General features: G+C 40.0%; 2 protein-coding genes across 2 annotated transcripts; both read left to right on the plus strand.

The window, feature by feature from the left end:
* Positions 1 to 566: 566 nt before the first annotated feature.
* Positions 567 to 9,627, plus strand: usp3 (ubiquitin specific peptidase 3). The gene is made up of 15 exons (XM_035664587.1): positions 567 to 1,005; positions 1,271 to 1,331; positions 1,876 to 2,013; positions 2,439 to 2,522; positions 2,700 to 2,781; positions 3,009 to 3,088; positions 4,156 to 4,269; positions 4,608 to 4,721; positions 5,232 to 5,381; positions 5,728 to 5,834; positions 5,946 to 6,026; positions 6,117 to 6,235; positions 6,354 to 6,467; positions 7,829 to 7,896; positions 8,437 to 9,627. Exons 1-15 carry the CDS (start codon positions 915 to 917, stop codon positions 8,795 to 8,797), a joined length of 1,764 nt encoding a protein of 587 aa, XP_035520480.1. The 5' UTR covers positions 567 to 914; the 3' UTR covers positions 8,798 to 9,627.
* A 1,878-nt stretch (positions 9,628 to 11,505) lies between these two features.
* On the plus strand, positions 11,506 to 17,529 carry fbxl22 (F-box and leucine-rich repeat protein 22). The gene is made up of 2 exons (XM_035664588.1): positions 11,506 to 11,960; positions 16,093 to 17,529. Exons 1-2 carry the CDS (start codon positions 11,623 to 11,625, stop codon positions 16,439 to 16,441), a joined length of 687 nt encoding a protein of 228 aa, XP_035520481.1. The 5' UTR covers positions 11,506 to 11,622; the 3' UTR covers positions 16,442 to 17,529.
* The last annotated feature ends 2,241 nt before the right edge of the window (positions 17,530 to 19,770 follow it).

The raw sequence follows: 19,770 nt of genomic DNA on the forward strand, positions 1-19,770 counted from the left end.
ATAAGTGATGAACGAAAAATAATGTTGTTGATGGTGTGCCAACTTTATATTTCTTATATAATTATATTGTCGTTCTTTAACATATCGAATTATGGGCTTTTAAATAAGTGTTGTCCTTTATTATCTAAAATTGCTATTTCTGCTTCCCATAGAGTGTGCTTAAACACTTCATACTGATATAATCATAATATTCACGGAACAACCATTTAAACGTTTTAACTCACTCTGTTAAAGGCAAATCACTGCTCGTACATTATCGGAAACAAGGCAAAGGCTCGCTCCTACGCATGCGTGCCCTGCTGACACAAGTTCAGTGTTGCAACATTGCTTAATGGGGTTAAACTTTGACCTACAGCTTCCAACCGTCAGTAAGTGTAAATACAATAAAAAAAAAATAAAAAAAAGCTTGTGGACCCAAACACGAGGTACGTACGACATCTCCAAGCAGCCCCGGAGAATATAAGCGAACCAGGAAGTAGTCGCACGCACTCCTCACAAGCTTTTTCATCTTTGTTTCGAACGGCCGAGCCGGCAGACACGACGTCACTTCCTCAAGTTATTTCCATTTGTTTGTGTGGCAAACGCGAGTAGTTATCTAGTACCTTACACATCAAAGATACCGTGACGATTTTAAATTCACAGTGTGCCCGAGTGGAAGCAGCAGTGGCTTTTTATTTTATTTTATTTTTTTATTTAGTGTAAACGGCGTACATTTAAATTACACAGCAAACAGCAGACGTCTTGGCCGTTGGCGAAGACAGGAAAACGTGCGCTCGCGAACAGAAGTAGTGAAGTAGTTGGTCGGCTAACGTTAGCTACGTTAGCTGCTTTAGCTTCCTTGTTCCTGGTGCCGTTGCTGTTGCGGTGTTGTCGGCTCACATTAATCAGCTGACGAACCCACAAATTGTACACTGATGGAGTGCCCTCATCTGAACTCAAACGTGAGCTGCCCCGGCGATTCCTCCCGGTTCCCTAACGGTACTCCGTCCTCCTGGTGTTGCAACGGTAAGAGGAGCGTTTGTCACCCGTTCATTCAACGTTACTGACAGCGTCCGTTAATGGAAACATAAAGTGTAGGTGCGGTGTGTTGGACCCCAGCCTCTGCACTGCCACATGGAGAATATAAATCACGTCAACTAACGTTACTAGGGCAGCTCACAATTCACCAAATAACACCGCCTGTCCGTGTGATACATAACGATGCATAAAAGCACTGTCTCATTAAATTGTACACTTCTTCAAATAAGACGGATGTATCTTTTGTCTCCAGTTTGCAGGTCCAATAAAAGTCCATGGGTTTGCCTTACCTGTCAGATGGTCCACTGTGGAAGGTGAGTTGGTGTCTAAAGCTGCACCCAGACTAGCACACATACAACACAAGTGACTTAAGTAATACTCTGGTGTGTTTTAAAAACCCTTTTTTCTTTGGGACAGTCAATTATACAACCATGTGGCTGCTATACGTAAAGGAAGGTTTTTAGTCTACAGATTTCAGTCAGCGGTCACTGAGATGGCTGTGTATAAATATGGTCCTCAAAAACCTGAGGTTAACTAAATGCATGTTAAACTGTCGGCTAAAGCGTTCTCCCAGAGCTGCGAGTGTATTAGGATGTCGAGTTTCTTCTTGTGTGTTTATACTTTCATTCAACGCACAGAGCTAAGCGTCCGGGTTTCTATTTGAGGATCTTTGAAAAACATTGTTTTGGAACTATTTCCTGGATCCTCAAAGACTCGGGTCACTTGGATTAAAAATATTTCACCCAGTACACCCAAACAGATGTTTTATTTCAGTTTTAATGCTGCGTATCGTAGGTCTGGTACTGTTCACATTTCCAGATGATGTGTGTTCATATAGTCATCTCTCTTTCTGCACAGATACGTCAATGGACACGCAAAGAAACACTTCGAAGAGAGCCAAGTCCTCGGCGTTACTCAAAAGAAGGGTGAGAAACAGGAGAAAGAGAAATCTCATCACTCTGTCTGCATGGACTGCAGCAGCTACAGCGTGTTCTGGTGAGTGTCCTTCATGACCGACCGATCGATGGCTGTCTGTGACTCAGTGTGGCCCTGCAAAAGTACACGCACGAAAACCTTTTTAACAGTCAACAGGGATCGTTATGGTGTAACAGGATATTTCTTTATCATCATTAATTTAGTGCAGGTGATCCTACAGTCTTTTTGTTACTCGACACAAATGATTAAGTGTTAATTTCCATGAAAACACTATAATTCAAATGTTATGAACTATATTTAGGATTATTTGATGAAAATCACTCCAACCACATTTACACCTGTGCTTAAATGTTGCACGCAACCACAGTAAAACAATATATTTATGATTACTGTGTTTCTTTTGCGATGGTTTAATGGGTTCAACTCTTAATAAGTTTATTGATATATCAAATATGTGTGTGATTTGACTAATGTGGGTTTTATAGTTACAGATGTGATGACTTTGTTGTCAATGACACCAAAGTCGGGCAGGTGCAGAAGGTGAGGGAACATCTTCAGAGTTTAGAAAAGTAAGTACTAATCTTAACAATAAAGTCAATAAGTATGTTGTATTTGTCTCATTATTTTACTTTACCGTCATTATACTTTAATTATGTAAATAATATTTAAAATGTAGCATTAGGTTTGACAAAATAAAAGCTCAATACACGATCAGGGTCCAGATAAAGTGTGTTTCCCTCTCACAGCTCGGCACTGATGGGTGACAGACAGAGGAAAAGAAAGCTCCAGGAAAGCCTGGCTCCAGACAGCAAGTTGTTAAAAGACAACGTAAGTGTGTGAAGATGATTGTTGCAGGTTGTCGGCGCTCCACAGTTGTGTACTGGCACTTAGGACTGTAAGACCACTCAAACTTCACTCATATTTTCCTTTTACAAGTTTTGTATTCACACTGTGGCACAGCGCTCCAATTATCCAATTAAATGAGTCACAGAGTCATATATATATATATATATATATATATACACATCTTTGTGTGTCTCACTTGTCTCTGTCAGGATGGGGCGGCGTTAGGTGCTACAGGCCTGCGGAACTTGGGCAACACGTGTTTCATGAATGCCATTCTGCAGTCCCTCAGGTAAGGCTCTGCGCTGAAGGCATGTGGGCGGTAAACTGGGTTTTCATCATGATTCAGTAGCTCTGCCCCTGCAGGCCGAGGGCCCCACAACCAGTCATCCTTTATTAATACAGTCTGGGGCACAGTCAGGGGAATTACACAGGCTGCTTATAAACAAGACAGTCAAAGACCAATTTTCCCAGCTAACACATATTTTGCCAGGTTCTGAAAGGATCATTCAGGTGTCCATTTTATATTATTGCTGACTAAATCATGCCATAGATTGGAAATTCAATCTTTTTTTTACTTTCCAGGCAGCCATTAGTTTCAATTAATTTCATTGTAGTGTGTCATGAAGCTAATTCATCTCTGTGAATTTCCAGTTGTATGTAATGTTGTAATCTTTGTATGGTGTCATTGAAATCCCCCTTAGAGTCAAACAATGCAAATACAGCAGTACCAAACTGTAGTGTTAGTCTACCACTGCCTGCATATGCAACTTAAGAGCTTAAGAGCAGGCTGCTATATATATTATCTTTTTTTTAGTTTTAGTCTTACAAAACTAGTCTTGTCTCAGAAGTCTGAAGTTACATCCCTGAAATGGAAACGTTGTAATAAAGTATGTGTACCTCATGTGAGAACAATTAACATGGCAAACCACTTAAAACATGTATTCATTATTCAATTCTGTGCAAGCTCATAAAGAAAACACATCCAGGACAGTTGGTACTGGCTCATTGTTGGAAGCCGGCCTTTGGAACAATGGAAATACTGCAGGATGGTTGTCACATTAATCTTAACCTGTGTTACCACATAATGATGAAGCACCAGTAATGGAACTGTTACTGGGTCTGGAAAACCTTCAAAATCTAAAAACAGGCTGATTTTGTCAGCAATAACTTAATCTTTACAATCATTAGAATTAAAGCAGGCTTATAATGTATAGCCAATGTCATCTTGTAGTGTCTTTTCCACGTAGCCTGTTCCTTTCTAACACAAGGTGCTTTGAAAACACTCACATAGTCGATTAGAAGTGTCCCTGGAAATCTCTGGTGTAAAACATCACAAAGCATGCTTTTCTTTGACAGCAACATCAAGCAGTTCAGCTGTTATTTCAAGGAGTTGCCTGCCGTGGCTCTGCGCAGTGGTAAGACGGCAGGAAGAAGGATGTACCACACCCGCAGCCAAGGGGACAGCAGTGTGTAAGGTCCTTTCTGGAGGAGGGGGGTTTATGGGCTGAGTGCATTTATCTGCAATAGATTTCATTTAAGTATAAAACTAAATTGTTTATTGTGAGTGAAGAAATCTTTTCTTATGAGGCCCCTTATTAGAGTAATAAGCACTTCTGCTGCAGAGCAAGACTACAGTTTCACACATTAAGTAGTACAGAAATTGTTACACAATGAGTGAGCAGGAAAATAACAAACACTATTGTATTGATAAGCCTCGGTGCCTTCTGTAAAGACAAGTGTCTGACGGGCTTTAAGTGTTATTTGTTCCAGCTTGTGCAGCGTGGTAACAGTTTCTTTATGTTGAACAGGTCTTTGGTGGAGGAGTTCAGGAAAACCCTTTGTTCCCTGTGGCAAGGCAGCCAGACCGCCTTTAGTCCAGACTCCTTATTCTATGCTATATGGAAAATCATGCCAAGTTTCAGGTATGTTAACGTTGTACAAAGAATTTGCCAGGAAACAGTTCTGCTTTCTGTCTGTGTGCTCAGAGGTCCAGTGTGTAACATTTATTGGCAAAAAAGTGAATATATTATTAATAGGTATGTTTTCATTAGTCTATAATCACCTGAAAATAAGAATTGTTGTGTTTTCGTTACTTCAGAATGAAACGTTTTTATCTACAGAGGTAGCAGGCCCTCTTCCATGGAGGCAGCCAGTTTTCTACAGGAGCCCAGAACAGACAAACCAAACACTGGCTTGAGATATTTTTTGTGCGGGCCACCATTGTTCCTCCCACACACTTGGGAGGGTGAGGCGAGGGTGTTGTACTCTGCGACCACACCGCTAGATGCCACTAAATCCTACACACTGGGCCTTTAGGCGTAGCATATTAAAGTCGAGATGTTGGCAGAATACAGCAACCTGCATCTTTGACTGGAACACTCCTATTGAGAGTTATTTACCGTGATGTAATTTAAAGCTGTTTGTTTATCCAGGGGGTATCAGCAGCAGGATGCCCATGAGTTCATGCGTTACCTGTTAGACCACCTCCACAGGGAGCTCCAGTACAGTCGCAACGGGGCGTCTCACCCTGTCTCACCTCAGGATGGGGTCAGACTCTCAACCGCAGAGGGCAAGTGCTGCATGTGAGTCCGTTTAACTTTCCACTTATTCTGTTTTTGCCAGTTTGTGGTGTGTTTTTTTTGTGATCCGGAACAAAATAGACACATTTAACATGGTAGACATGCTATCGGACACGGCGTACGAAAGTGTCTGTTTTTTTTTAAGCACATTTCACTGTACTGTGTTTATTTTTTCTACTTATTTTCTTATTGAATGCTATTGTCTATTTTTATTTTTGTACTTTTGGCCGTTCATAAGTTGTAATGATCTCATCCAGGTATTCTTTTTTTTATGCATTGACTGAATACCAGAAGATTTAAATGTGCATTTATTGATTAAAAATGTAAAATGTTTGCCTTTTGGTTTCAGAAATGGGACCGCCAGTGTTGTCACATCCATTTTTGGTGGCATACTTCAGAATGAAGTCAACTGCCTGATATGTGGGACAGAATCTCGGAAGTTTGATCCATTTCTTGGTAAACGAGTTGAAGATCTAGCAAAGCCATTTCCTTTGCACACTTGCTGAATGAAATTGGGGGGGGTAAATAAAGCATGATAATGCATTTATTCATGTCTTTTTCACTCAGATCTGTCTTTGGACATTCCCAGCCAGTTCAGACAAAAGAGGAGTAAGGACCAGGATCCAGGGCCAACATGCACCTTACGTGGTAAGTTTCCCGCTGTCAGACGCATTAGTTTCTATTTGTGTACTTCTGAAATGAATGAAATCATTTTATATTAATTTGGCTTTGTTTTAGATTGCTTACGTAGCTTCACTGACCTTGAAGAACTTGACGAAACAGAGCTGTACTATTGCCACAAGTGTAAAAAGCGACAGAAATCCACTAAGAAGTTCTGGATCCAAAAGCTGCCAAAGGTAGGAGAGGGATATCATTTTATCACAATTTACTGATTTGACAGTTTATTCTATGAAAGTGAAGTAGTGGGGAAATGGTGTGTTTTGGTATAATTGTAGGTTTTATTTCCAATTGTAGGTTTTGTGTCTGCACCTAAAAAGATTCCACTGGACGGCCTTTTTGAGAAACAAGGTGGATACCTATGTGGAATTTCCACTGAAAGGTCTGGACATGAGGGGCTACTTACTTGAGGTGAGCTCAAAACAGACCAAATGCTGATTACAGACTTTCACAATAAAGGTTTTGGATTGTTTGAATTAAGGCATACTAGGAAATAGCGTGAATATGTGGAAATTTAGGGAGTGTGCACTGTTATGAAAGCTTCCAAGAGAAAAACAAGTTTCCTAAAGTTGTCATAGTGGAAATTTTATTGGTATTACGTCAGTTATATTTGTAGAAAACATCACAATACCACAATGACTTAGTGTACTGGTGCCAAATTTAAACCTTTGTAATGAAGGGGTATGGTTTGGGGAAAGAAAGGAGTCAAGACAGTAGTCACACCATGGAAAGATCTTAACCAAAATGCTGGACAACTGACTTTGTAAAGCATGTGAAATATGACAGTGAACTGTAATGGCTATATTGTAAGTTGGGCACAAACCTCGCAGCCGCAGACAGCATAAAAAAATTTGAAATGTACATAGAGGAGGACTTTTTATATGCAAAAATTACAATCGCTTCTTTGCCAAACTGGTGGTTAAGTCAAATTTGACAGTCTGTTGATGATGGATTTGTATCCACAATCGAAAAAACATGTGCTAGTTGGCGTCCAGAGAGATCACTGTTGGCCTCTGCTGGCTGACCGGAGAAACACTACAGCTGGAAAAATGTTGTAAAATTGCATTGTGCACACACTGATAAAGCTGAAACAACATCAAATTAATCAGCAACTATTGTCAAATAATTGTTTGTTATTATATATTATGAGTGTGAGGATCTGGAAGTTTTCTTAGTTCTCTATGATAATAAACTGATCGTCTTTGAGACGTCAACTTGGGCTTCAGTAAATTATGGTAGGCACATTTCACCATTTTTTATTTTATTTTATAGACTAAACAAATAATTAAAAAAAACAATTGACAGGTTAATCAATAATGAAAATTATCTTTAGACATTGATGGTTATAAAATAAATATAAATGTTAAATTAAGGATGAACGGTGATGGGCAACGAACTGTGTAGTTACAGTGCCATCTGCAATGCATACATTATTTATTATTTGAATGACCTGCAGCATTTCTGTTATTTGACAAACCCAGAGTGTAAACTGGAGTATCTCTTCAAATTGATTACTTTCTTGCTATTATTCTTTAAATTTAGTTTTTTTTTTTGTAATTTGAGGGTGCTATAGTTTTCAGGTGAATCTTTACTACTTTTATGCCTCTTCTTATCTCTACTTACATCTACTGATTGTGAGACCTTGTAGACTTATCCAGGTGCTGAGCAGTCGGTCTCCTTTAATTTGTAAATCTTTTAGACAAAAATGTGGGTATTTAAGAGTTTAGAAAGGAAATCCTTATCTTTCTTTTATTTTATTTATTTTTTTGCAGCCAGAGAATTCATTATCAGAAAGCTGCCTGTATGACCTTGTCGCTGTCGTCGTGCATCATGGATCTGGGTGAGTAGATGAAGTATCCCAGTTTAAGCACACAAATGGAGCAGCTGAAACTGATACATACAGTTTGCCACTTTAATGAGCACATACAGCATCTAGAGTGCAGCAGCATGTTGCATATATCAGACTTGAATGGGGTCAATATGTGTTTTTTTTTTTTTTTCCTCCCTCCAGCTGACAGATGATTATGATGTGCTTTTGTCACCATGGTAGTCGGCTGTCAGTCACCCAGTCGCTGTATAAACAATTCAGTTTCAATTCAAGACCAATTTAGTTGAAAAGCCTTGTAGACAGCTGCAGTTTAAAAATTCATGTTGCCACAAAATGCTGTAAGGCATTAGGTTGAAAGTCCTTGAAAACGTGTTTTAGATACTCCAAGAACTGTTTGTCAGAGTGCTGCTGTTTCACCTTTTGGCCTCTGAGTGGCGATGTTGCACCGCTGCTGTGTTGTCAGTCTGAACTCGTCTCTCTCACTTCAGTAGCAGTAAATGAAATCTTGTAAGAAGCCACACAGCATAACGTGATATATGTGTCTGTTCACAGGGTTGGATCGGGGCATTATACAGCATATGGCAGCCACGAGGGCCGCTGGTACCACTTCAATGACAGCACAGTGACTCTGACCAATGAGGACACGGTGAGGAAGGCCAAGGCCTACATCCTCTTCTACGTGGAGAGGACTGAACAGGTGGCCTCAGACAAGACTGCCACAAACAGCACAGCCACTAACCAGCCTGCTGTGGACACAGCGGCCACGGACAGCGTTTCTTTAGAAGTAGTAGCTCAGGACACGGCTGCCGCAGACACGGTTTTGATGGATGTGGCGGCCTCACACACGAATGCCTTGGACGTGGCGGCCCCAGATAATGCTGCATTGGAAAAGGAGGGTGAAGACACGGCCTAACTACGTAACGCTGACACAGCTTTAGTGGAGGCTGCAACAGATAGGGATACCTCAGACAAGGCTGCAACAGAGGAAGCCAGTCAAGCTATACGAGCCGTTGCACCATGATTCAGTCAGACTGCCTCAGACCAGCTCTTCACTCCATTTTGGCTTCAATCACATTTTTCACAGTGCTTGATTTTAAAATAGCTAATTTTCACGTTTTAATGTATGTGCAATTATTTTGTTGTATTTTCTGACCTGCATGACAGCAATCCTGTATAATTAGCTGCTTGAGTTTTGTTTAGTATGACTTTTATTTGCATTTATTTCCTTGCTGTTGTATTCCTCGGTTTGGGTAGACTTCTCCGTATGTAATAGATTCCAAAGGTGATTGTTTAAAATAAGGAAGTAAAGCTTGTAGTCTTGGAAAACCAATGTTGGTCCAATGTTTAGTCTAGCCTGAGATCGATTGTGTCATGACACTGTCATTGTAACAATATTTGGAGTTTCTATTGTTTTTAAAGTTTTAAAATTTTTGTAATTTCCATCACTTGAAAACCTCGTAGTTTTGTTTTCCAGTTATTAGGGAAGATTTTAGCATATAGAATGCAATGCATTTAATGACTGACAAGTGCTCGTTAGAGCTTTAGAAAGTTGTGTTAACTTCTTGACCAGAACCAATGTGAAAGAAATGATCATTCTCAAATTGTTTTGTTTGTCTGTTTTGACGCTGGAGTATAATTTAACGTTTGATGTTGATCTGAAATGGGCTTATAGAAATAGCCCCTGATAAAAATCTCTTTGTATCAGGCAAAGTGATAAAATACAGTGGAGAATCTTTTTTTTTTTCAAATGTTTGATGTTTGTTTTATTTGTGGGGGGATAAAAACAAAAACCACACAAGCAAGCTTTCTCTGAACCTATTTCCTTTAGTAACAACCCAGCAAATCCATTACCACAGCCAGACAATATGGAGCAGTTAAAGCTAGACGGGAAGATACGGTTTCTTTTATTTCTATCATTATTCTTTCAAGCGTTTAAAGTCTTTTTGTCCACTAAATGTTAATGTCTTCTTTTGGTAATCTTTTAAATGTCAGGAGCTCCCATTATTTAATTACCAGTACTAAAGTCAGAATGATAAAGGCCTAGAAACATGCCACCACACTGTCTTATCAGGAACATCTCCCTACATCTACAAAATCTAAGTTTATTTGTGATTCACCTTCTTCTAATTCTGCCAAAGCAAACACATCTGTATATGTTTGCCTATAATTCTTTCAGCCTGTACTGTTTTTATTCCTTTAAGGGACGTTAATAGCACATTTTAAACATACACTATTTATACCATATGTGCAGACTTTAATGTACATGTGAGGAACTGTTGGTTCACATGTTTCGTCTTTTCAGGTTGTAAAATGGACACGTGCACACCATAAGACAAATTGTGTTTATATGCCCAATTTAATTACCCATACACCCTTATTATGGCTTGTAACAGAAAACAGCCATGTCCGAGTACGACTTTAGAGCACAGAGAGCAAATTTTAAAGCGAGCCTCTTTTTTTTATTTTAAATTTGTTGTTTTTCTCTTCCCTCTAGTGAACATCTCTGCCCACACACACACACAAACGCACACTCAACTGACTCACACATAAGAGCTCCCCTCGGGACACGTGCCAGCCAGTCAGCCTTCTCGCTCAGGCAGGAACAAGCACTCCTGTATGATGAGGAACAGCTGCTCTTCCTCGCCTGCTCACAGGTGGCTGTGGGCTCGCTACTCTCTACTCTCTCTCTATCCATTAAGGACACAAGTGGCCCCTTTTCCCCCCTTTCTTATTCTTTTTCTGTTGAAGGCTAGATCACAGCTGCTAATAATAAGCTCACATTGCACTGTATCTAAGGACATCATGACACAGTGAGTCAGAGTACAGACTGTAACCAGCCTCCCAACAGTGGCATTTCCCAATGTCCTGCATTTTTAAGAGATTGGTGATAACAAGTGGAACAGGACATAACTGGTAATGTAGTGTGGTGTGATGACATAGATATGATGTGATTTTGCCTATATGCCAGAATGTCCTCTGTGCTCTAATTGAGCAATTTGATACAGTGAGTCATAGTTCACCGTGTTCCTTCAGGTAAAGTCCAACATAACCTTGTGCTTGTGACTTTCAATTATTAAGTAATTACCGTAAATGATTAGTCTCTGTGATTATCTCGAATATGATACAAGAAAATTCCAAAATTATATTGTTAGCCCTTAAATCCTGTACAACAGAATGTCTAAACTGCCACCTTTGTAATATGTATGTTAATGTTGTTGGTACCGTGCCAAGAGGTTAAGTCAACTCATTGTCATTTGTGTTTTTGATGCTGCCATTGATTGCAATATATTTTATATTTATAAAAACAACAAAATATAAGTACCTTCCATTTGCTGTACCACCTTTCTTTAAAATGTATCACAGAATTTAAAATGGCACACACAACCAGTTAAAGATCCCCTCCACGTACTGCTGTCACTCAGTGTGTATCTGAGAACTAGGCCATGGCAGTGTAAACATCTGGTTCAGTCCACTGCTTGCTGCCTGTTGAGAGCCATGACAGATGGAAAGGGAGTGTAGGGCTCAAACACTTCCATCTTTGACTGTACCGGCAGTTGTCTTCCCAAAATAGCCCTCTACTCCCCGGCCTTATATGTGCAGGCCTCCAGCGTGTGCCTGAGGAGGCATCATGTATCTAGGCCACACAATACGGGCTGCAGGCTCATTGTTGCTGCTTACCAGCAGGCCTATCACCGCCCCGGGGACGAGGCCTCTCTCTCTGTCTTGGGACAGTTCACCATGCATCTCACCCAGCTCAACCACGAATGTCTCCTTCACCTTTTCTCCTTTTTGGACAAGGACAGTCGGAGGAGTTTGTCCCTTACCTGTCATCAGCTGCGCGAGGTCTTCCTGGACCCCCGCCTCTGGAATCTACTCCACTTCAGCTCCCCGTGTCAGCTGAGGAGAGACAACTTTGTGCTGGGACCCTCATTGCGGTACTTGACTGTTTGCTGGTACTCTAGCAGGGTCCTACAAGTGTGCAACATTGAGGACTGGTTGAAGAGCTCGTTCCAGAAGGACATCTGCAGTAAACATGAAAGCCTGGTCAGCACTTTCCTGACTCATGTCTGCCACATGTGAGTGTTTGTGTGTGGTTTGTCGTGTGTTTTGGAATGACGGAAGATTATTATTACAGTGACCAACAGAAGGTGGACAAAACAACACTAGTACTTTTACAGTATACTATAATATAATCTAAAGCAGTGGCTTTTTGGCCTTTAAGAAAATAGTATTCAGTTGTGACAAGTTCAACCTGAGTGATTTACCTTCTATGTTTGAATAAATTAAGAAATAAAACTTCTAGAGTCCTCAAGAAGTAAAATTATCCTGTAATTTACAAGAAAAAAATTATCCTTTTTTTTTTAAGTCAAAAACTTTGAGTAACAGAAATATGTTTTTCTGCTTTACTCTCTTAATTGTTCTCTTGACCCCTCAGCTTCATCTTGTGGGAGCCCCGACTCCTAGGTTGACAACAGTACACTTCAAATGTGACCATTTTGGATGCACTGTATTATAAAGTGTTGCTGTATTTCTATCAATCCTGGTAGCTTCTTTTCACAAGATGATGTTAAAACATTTTATGGGAGCATGAGCTTTCACAGTGTTGTGTTAAACATGAACATTCGAACTGTCTAAAAAAATGTTACTTCTGTTCAGATGTGTCTTGTGGGTGATCACATCATTTTCTGAGTTTTTTAGGGTCATTTACACCAGCCACGGGGTTAAAACTGTTTTCATTTAGAGGCACATGGCTTACTGAAACTTCCATGTTTAACTGTAGGCAGCAGGGAAAAAATCATTAGAAACAGATGTATCCAGAGCTGGCTATAGAGACAGAAAAATGACACATCTGTGGCACATAAGACTGATTCTATTAACTAACATAACTGTGGTCAGATATCAAATTATATTTATTGAATGATGTGACAGTTGGATTTGATAGGTCACTGAAACGTAGCTTTATTGGCTTTTGGCCTTGTGTGCGTGTCTGGCTGCATGCAGGAATCAGCCTGGAGAGGCGTAATGAGGTCTCTGGATAATTTCTCCAAAGCAGCCAGTAATAACCGTTGATGTGAGGGAGCCTGGCCACCGCAGCTGGCCAGGACAAGAGGAGGGAAGAGGGGCTGGCTCAGCGTATGACCCTGTGAGGATTTCCTGTATTGTGAAATTCGAGACGCAAGACATGAGAGCTGCGAGATCCAGTCAAAACTAGAACCACCTACTTTGTCTGGGTCCTGTATCTCAACGCCCTTAAGGCACACTCATTGCATACTGATAAACCCTCCCAAATTGTCTCAGAGGGAAGGGAAGAAAGCAAGTGCACGTGACAAAGTGGGAGTGGACGCAGAGAAGCTGTGGGGGTGATAAAGGGTGATTTGGCTGCAGACCCTCCCAGTCAGCTGCAGACTAAAGATTTACGCAGGCAGGTGGAGCCTACAATTGGCTCTTTGTTGCTGTCAGAGGAATGAACATGTGCATCTGTCTCTGCCTGCCTCTTCCTGGATACTCCGCGCAAACTCTGACGCCAAGCCATGTCTGTCTTTTTTCTTCTTTTTTTTTATCTTCATGGAAAAAAACTATAAAACATAGCTTGTCATTGGGCTTCTTTGTAGTGTAGCTTCCAGTGTAATGCTCCTCTAATGCCAGATGACAACATTAAATCAACTGTCAAGAACGCAGTTATTTGATTTTGATTATCTTGTCAGGTCACAGTATTAGAATTATAAAACATGATACTCAAAATGCCTTGTGCGGGATGCAAAGTGGGTGGCAAAAAAAGCTTTGGCATGAGGCTTTTATGGTTACTCAGTTGATTCATTCCAATATTTGATATGCGCCATGTGATTAAATTGATGCTTTCTCTCTCGAAACGAGCACAAGCATGTCTTTGGTTGCTATTTAAGTATAAGGCTTAAGACTTACTTATGCTTACAAAGTACAATCTCAGCTGCTTTTGAAAATATTCACTACTAAATTTAGACGGTGAAAGATGTCCAAAAATCTGTGTAGCATGTTTCAAACAAACCCTTCCACTTAAAGAGACCAAAGCAGCTGAAAGTTAAATGTACGTCTTAGTTCCTTTTAGAGTTCACCGGATAATTTGACCAGACAAAATACCGTTAGGAAACCAAACAGGTCATTAGAGAGATGATTACAGGTTAGCGGTGTGGTGTTCTGCTTGTGCTCAGCTCAGACCAGACTGCCCTCCATGCTGTTGGTTTTAATGTGAACTACATCATGTCTCAAACCTAAATAGAAAGAGGGAAACAGTGCGTACACATAGATTATGTACGATAGATAGTGATAAGATAGATGGATCGATAGATAAGATGATAATAAGATAGATGAGTAGATAGATAGGATAAGAAGATAGAATAGATAGGATGTTAGATAAAGATAGTAGATAGATAGATAGATAGATGAGTATGATGAATAACCTCCAGACAAACTGTATGATGTCTCTTGCTTTTTCATTTTATGTTGCAGTAAACAGCACACCACACTATTCTTGTGTTGTAAATGCCACATTGTGATTTGTTTTCTTTCGACTCGTGTTCCAAAGAGCTGCAACTGTGCTAGACACAAAGAGGCACTGGAGACATCAGTGGAATAAACCCGCTGTAGGGCAAAAACATTAGTATCTTGCAAAACAATAAACAAGTACATACACAAACAAAAACAGACTGGATGAGACTTTTTTCTATAGTGGCCGATTTGCGTTATTCCTGATGACCTTTGCGTGTTATTTTACTATTTATGAAATGAAGAAGTTTTCATATTTGCCTTAATAGTATTTTTCAAATCATTTACCATAAGCTGGTGCATTCCTTCCTGTAGCTGATGGTCAGACAGGACAAATAAAGAAAGAAAAATACTGTGAGCTTACCACCACAAGAGGTGCTATATGAGCCGCTTCAGTGATGTGCCTAAAACATGTGGGTATTTGTGTGTGAGAAAGTAAAAAAGGATTTTTTTAATGAGGGCCGATTAAGACAAGATGGCATGCAGATGGTTATATGCTCTGGTAGAAAAAACAACGATACACACAAACACACACACACACACACACACACACACAAATATCTGCACATAGTGAGGGGAGGTGCCATGTGAGGGTGGATTATGTAACAAAGGTTGATGAAGTTTTTATTGCTGTCATGTTTATCTCCATTCACTTCCCTCATGTACTACCTTCTCTGATGAAACACACTAAGTACAGTCATTAGACACTATTAAATCTCTTAATACCACTAGCTTTGAGTTCTTGTCATTCCACCAGCCCACACCCTCTTTTTTTTTTTTTTTTTTTTTTTGGGGGGGGGGTTAATGTCAATATATTGCAACCACATCCGCTGATAAAGCCCCACATTGGCCGCATGTAATAAAGCAACCGGGCACGTGGATTAACTGTGTTGCCCCATGTTCAGAGGTTACTGGGACAGCAGCTACCCTCAACACTTCCAGGCAACTAGAATATGTTTGGCTCACATGTGGTAAAGTGGTTAAGATTATGTAAGTCTTTATGTAATCTGCATCAGTGAACGTGAGTGACATTCTCGATCCGTTGCCATTAGAGTGTCTGTCTGCCAGCTCTGTACTGCCGGCCTGCTAGTAGGTTGCAGTGCACTCCTGATACTGGGTGGAAACATGCACTAAACACATGCATTTCACAGCAACAATTCACATTTATTTTTTAGAAGTGATTCCCGCAAAATTAAGCATGAGAAAATGCATTTTCGTCATGCTATGATTCACCAAACATCCTGTAATTGTTCTGTGCAACAGTGCCATACTCCGTTTATTCACTAAAGCTTTGTAGAGGACGGAAACATGTGAGCCCAGTGGGACAGCGTGTGAAGAAAAGATAGCTTGGTCTTGGTATTAAAGTGCTCTATCGTTAAACAGATCATGTTTCTGCCACTCAGTGGTGTTGTTTACATCTGGTTCACATATACCTCATATCAGGCTCCTGATCTATGTGCTCTGCTGTTCTAAGAGTACTAATCACAAAATAAGCACACACACGTCAAACAGCATTGCTTATTTAGGGCTAGTCCTTCTCCAAACAAACTAATCCCTCCATACCATACAATATGTCCTAAGGCGTGATGAGTAAGGATAACACATAACAGGTGTTTGTGCCGGTTGTACTCCACCACGTGTGTGTCACAGGTTAGTGCTGTTACTGACTGCTGTCTTTCGCCACAGGTGTCCCAACCTGCTCTCTCTAACCCTGTCTGGCTGTGGACACATCACTGACCAGGATGTAATCTCCATGCTGCAGAGCTGCAGGAAGCTGCGCTGCCTCCACCTGGAGAACTGTGTCCGCATCACCGACCGCAGCCTGGAGGGCGTGGCAGCTCATGGAGACAGTCTGGAGGAGGTAAAGGTGGACTTCTGCAGGAACATCACTCAGGCGGGGCTGCAGGCTGTCAAAGAGAAGAGGCCCAGCATCCACCTGAGTGCAGAGAGGAGTGCTGATATGATCCCAGACAGCAAGCCCGAGGAGAGTGTGCCACTCAGGAGGACACTGCAGAAGGTCCTGCTGTTCTCCTGATGGGAATAATTTGACATTCCTTTCCCATGGACCACAAGGAAGAGTAACATTTGGACTTATCATTTGAGGACTTTGATGTGATGCGTTTGTTCTGATTTGTAGTTGCATTTAATAGAAGAGTTTCTGCACCATTTTTATCATTTGTGTGCAACATAAGTCTTTCTTATTTTTTAAGCTGTCTATATTCCATGTTATCCTAACCATAAAGAACTCCAGACACACTCACAATAAAGTCTTATGTATACATGTGGCCTTATCAGCAACTCTTAATCAATAAACAAAAACATTATGCAATTTTATGATTCCATTCTTAAAGGTCCATGTGTAACATTTAGGACATTCATTCATAGAACATAATATTCATTGGTATATTTTCATGATCATGTCATGTATCTGTGTTTCATGTATTTTCATGTACAGTGTATAATCACCTCTTTTTATTGGGTTTCTTTTTTTTTTTTGTTTATCTACAGAGGTTAGCCAGTTAGATTAGCTTAGCATAAAGCTGGAAATAGGGAGAAACAGCTAGCCTGGTTTACGGCTAGGGTATCAAAATCCACCTACCAGCACTTCTACAGCTCACTAATTAATATATATGTTAATGTCATTTGTTTATTTGTACAAAAACTGAGGTGAAAAACAACAATTTAAAAGACACTCAAAAGGTGCATGGTTGCACTGTGTCCTCAGTCTCTGTTATGGTAAAACATTTCAGGAAGGAAGGGATCTCTGAGGGCAAAGTGTGCCTGAGCTCTGATTGAATCATGTTATATAAGCCTGTGAGACATATGAAACAAGGTTGATTAAGGGGGTGTGTCTATTTGTAAAAGCCACGTGACAAATTCATTGCAGGCTGCTGCTGTAGAGTGCTCCCAATCCTATGACTGCATCTCTGAAGAATATATTTTCACACAAGGTCCACATAATAAGGAACACAATTCTTTCAATCCTACCTGCACTATTCAGATATTGTTTCCTTTCCAGTTTCCCTTTGAAAGGTCATAATACTGTGGTTTTTATTGACTGTTTTTTTTTTACTCAGCGTGTACCTGTTTACTTATTTATTAAATGTGTCTATGAGAATTTTCCTTTGCTTTGTGATGGAGTTTTTTCTGTATTTAAATCTGAATCCTCATAATGAGGACTCATGTTAATCAGATCGGTTACAAATTTACTGTCTTTAGTAGCATCTTAATAAATTATTAGTAAAAAAAAATTATGTTTATTTATTAATTGTAAAACAACATTTATATTTATAATAATCACTCTATGTAGAACCACTACTGAGGCACTATGAGCCATTAACACTGTGGTATTTAAAGCATTATTGCAGAGTTATAGTACTGGTAAAAGTGGATTTACTTTCTCTTAGCATCATCATGCAAAATGTTTTGGGCTACTTTTGGGACTGCATTCAGTAACAGTATATCTGAGTGAACTGTGTCCTAGTTAATCTGATTTATTATATGTAATGAAACAAAAATGAACCAAATTTGTATTTGAACTCTATTTGCTCGCCCTCTTACCCCAGTAAACAGGCTGGGTGCAGAATGAGCTGAGAAAAGGGGTTAGAGTGAGGAGAGTGGTTTGGGCTACAGGATCAATTTCAAAATTTTCATTTTACTTTTAAGTCATTAGACAAGCATCAAGAGTAACTGTATCTTTTTTGAAACCAATTGATTTGAATATTATCTTGATAAGTTAATTGTAATTATGCTTCTGCCTATTTTCTCCGCATGATAGCTAGACAGATGGCATCTCTTATAATTCTAAATGTATCAGGTTTACTGAAAACTAAATTGCAACACACAATGGCAATAAAAGAAAGCCCCCTACGGGTGAGTGAGGATAGTATTGCATGTACTGTTTTATTATACAGTAATGTGTTGTTTTCCAACAAAGAAAGCCAAAAACCAACAGTAGATAAATATAACTCTGCTATTGAACAGAGACACAGAAGTTCACGGACAACAAATGCCACATTGTTTACTGCCACATTGTTTACTATAAAGAAATATGCCTCAAAATGCTTGCCAGGATGGACTATTAGGGGTTATGAATTCCAGGTGGGGAGACTCCTGAGGCACATCCGGCTGCCTACAGCACTCAAAGACAATAACAGGACAGAGATTTAGACATGTAATAACACGACTGCATCAAAGCGTCACTCCTCTGCACCAGGGGCAGGTTTTTTTGTATTTTTATGGTTGTATGATTTCAAGAGAAGACAATCTTGAAAGACCTGTTGCCCAGATGTGTGTCCTTGAAAGCACTGTCTCTTGCTTTACAAGCTATTCAGTCAGAGGCAGCTGAAGTATTTTTGTTACTTCAACAATGCTGATATGAGTAACATTGTATGACTCCTGCTTTGTACAGCTCCTTCAGTGTATCTGAACTGTGAATAAAGTATCTAAGTCCAGCCTTTACTCTAATGGAAATCAAGGATTTACACCTGAACAGAAGGGCATTTTGTGCCTGAAAATAGTGGCTACTATGTTGAATATCATCCTATTATACAGAGAGAGAAAGTCACACTGTGAACTCAACAGCCATTTTCCGTGAGTGATTTTAGATTTAAGTTACTGCGCAGAAGCACAAACACATAAGAGAAAAATTCACAGTATCTGCTATTCAGATCTCAAACATTTCATGAAATTCAAATTGTTGGTCGGTTTTATGTTACTATCCTAAATCGTGGTTAGTTTTATGTTGCTGTACGGAGGACTGTTCATGAGAAAGCCGGTGCAATATAAATCATCCAAGATCAAAAATGGACACCCACATGCGTCTGTCTCCACCACGGACTGGTAAGGGGCTCAGACTTGTTTAAGCAACCCTGCCTGAGGTGAAACACACAGGGTTTGGGGGGTTGGGGCTATGTCTTCAAACAGACCACACTTTGCAATTACATCCCTGCTTATGAGAACAGTCTGCTGGACAGTTCATAGTTGAAAGTCCTTAAGTAGAATATTGTGCCAACAGATTTCTGTCTGAAGAAACAGCCAAAATAAAACATTTTATGTTCATTATCTGCTTCAAAAGACATGTTAGGGGGGGAAATGACAGACTTGTTTGAACTGCCTGAGGAGTGTTTCCGCTGTACCACTGTAGGATGTGACTTTGCCGGTTTTCTCCTTTTTGTTTGCTATTATGTAACTCTACCCCTGATGACATGAAGTTGTTTTGCTTTTGCGTTGGCTTGTTTGCTTTCATTATTTCCATAATACTTTAGCCAAATAGCCCACCCAGCAGGTATGTCATCAGTGGTGGAAGAGGTTGGGGGTTAGAAAAGTAGAAAGAATGAAACATGTATCAAAAATAAGAGTACT

The sequence above is a fragment of the Morone saxatilis genome, unplaced genomic scaffold (assembly GCF_004916995.1).
Source record: "Morone saxatilis isolate NCDOM2014 unplaced genomic scaffold, NCSU_SB_2.0 Contig2, whole genome shotgun sequence".
Classification (NCBI taxonomy): domain Eukaryota; kingdom Metazoa; phylum Chordata; class Actinopteri; family Moronidae; genus Morone; species Morone saxatilis.

Coding starts and splice junctions, on each gene's coding strand:
- usp3 (XM_035664587.1), top strand. CDS start 915: ATGGAGTGCCCTCATCTGAACTCAAACGTGAGCTGCCCCGGCGATTCC. Junction 2,014..2,438: donor AGCAGCTACAGCGTGTTCTG/GTGAGTGTCCTT, acceptor TGGGTTTTATAG/TTACAGATGTGATGACTTTG. Junction 2,523..2,699: donor CATCTTCAGAGTTTAGAAAA/GTAAGTACTAAT, acceptor TCCCTCTCACAG/CTCGGCACTGATGGGTGACA.
- fbxl22 (XM_035664588.1), top strand. CDS start 11,623: ATGCATCTCACCCAGCTCAACCACGAATGTCTCCTTCACCTTTTCTCC. Junction 11,961..16,092: donor CTGACTCATGTCTGCCACAT/GTGAGTGTTTGT, acceptor CTTTCGCCACAG/GTGTCCCAACCTGCTCTCTC.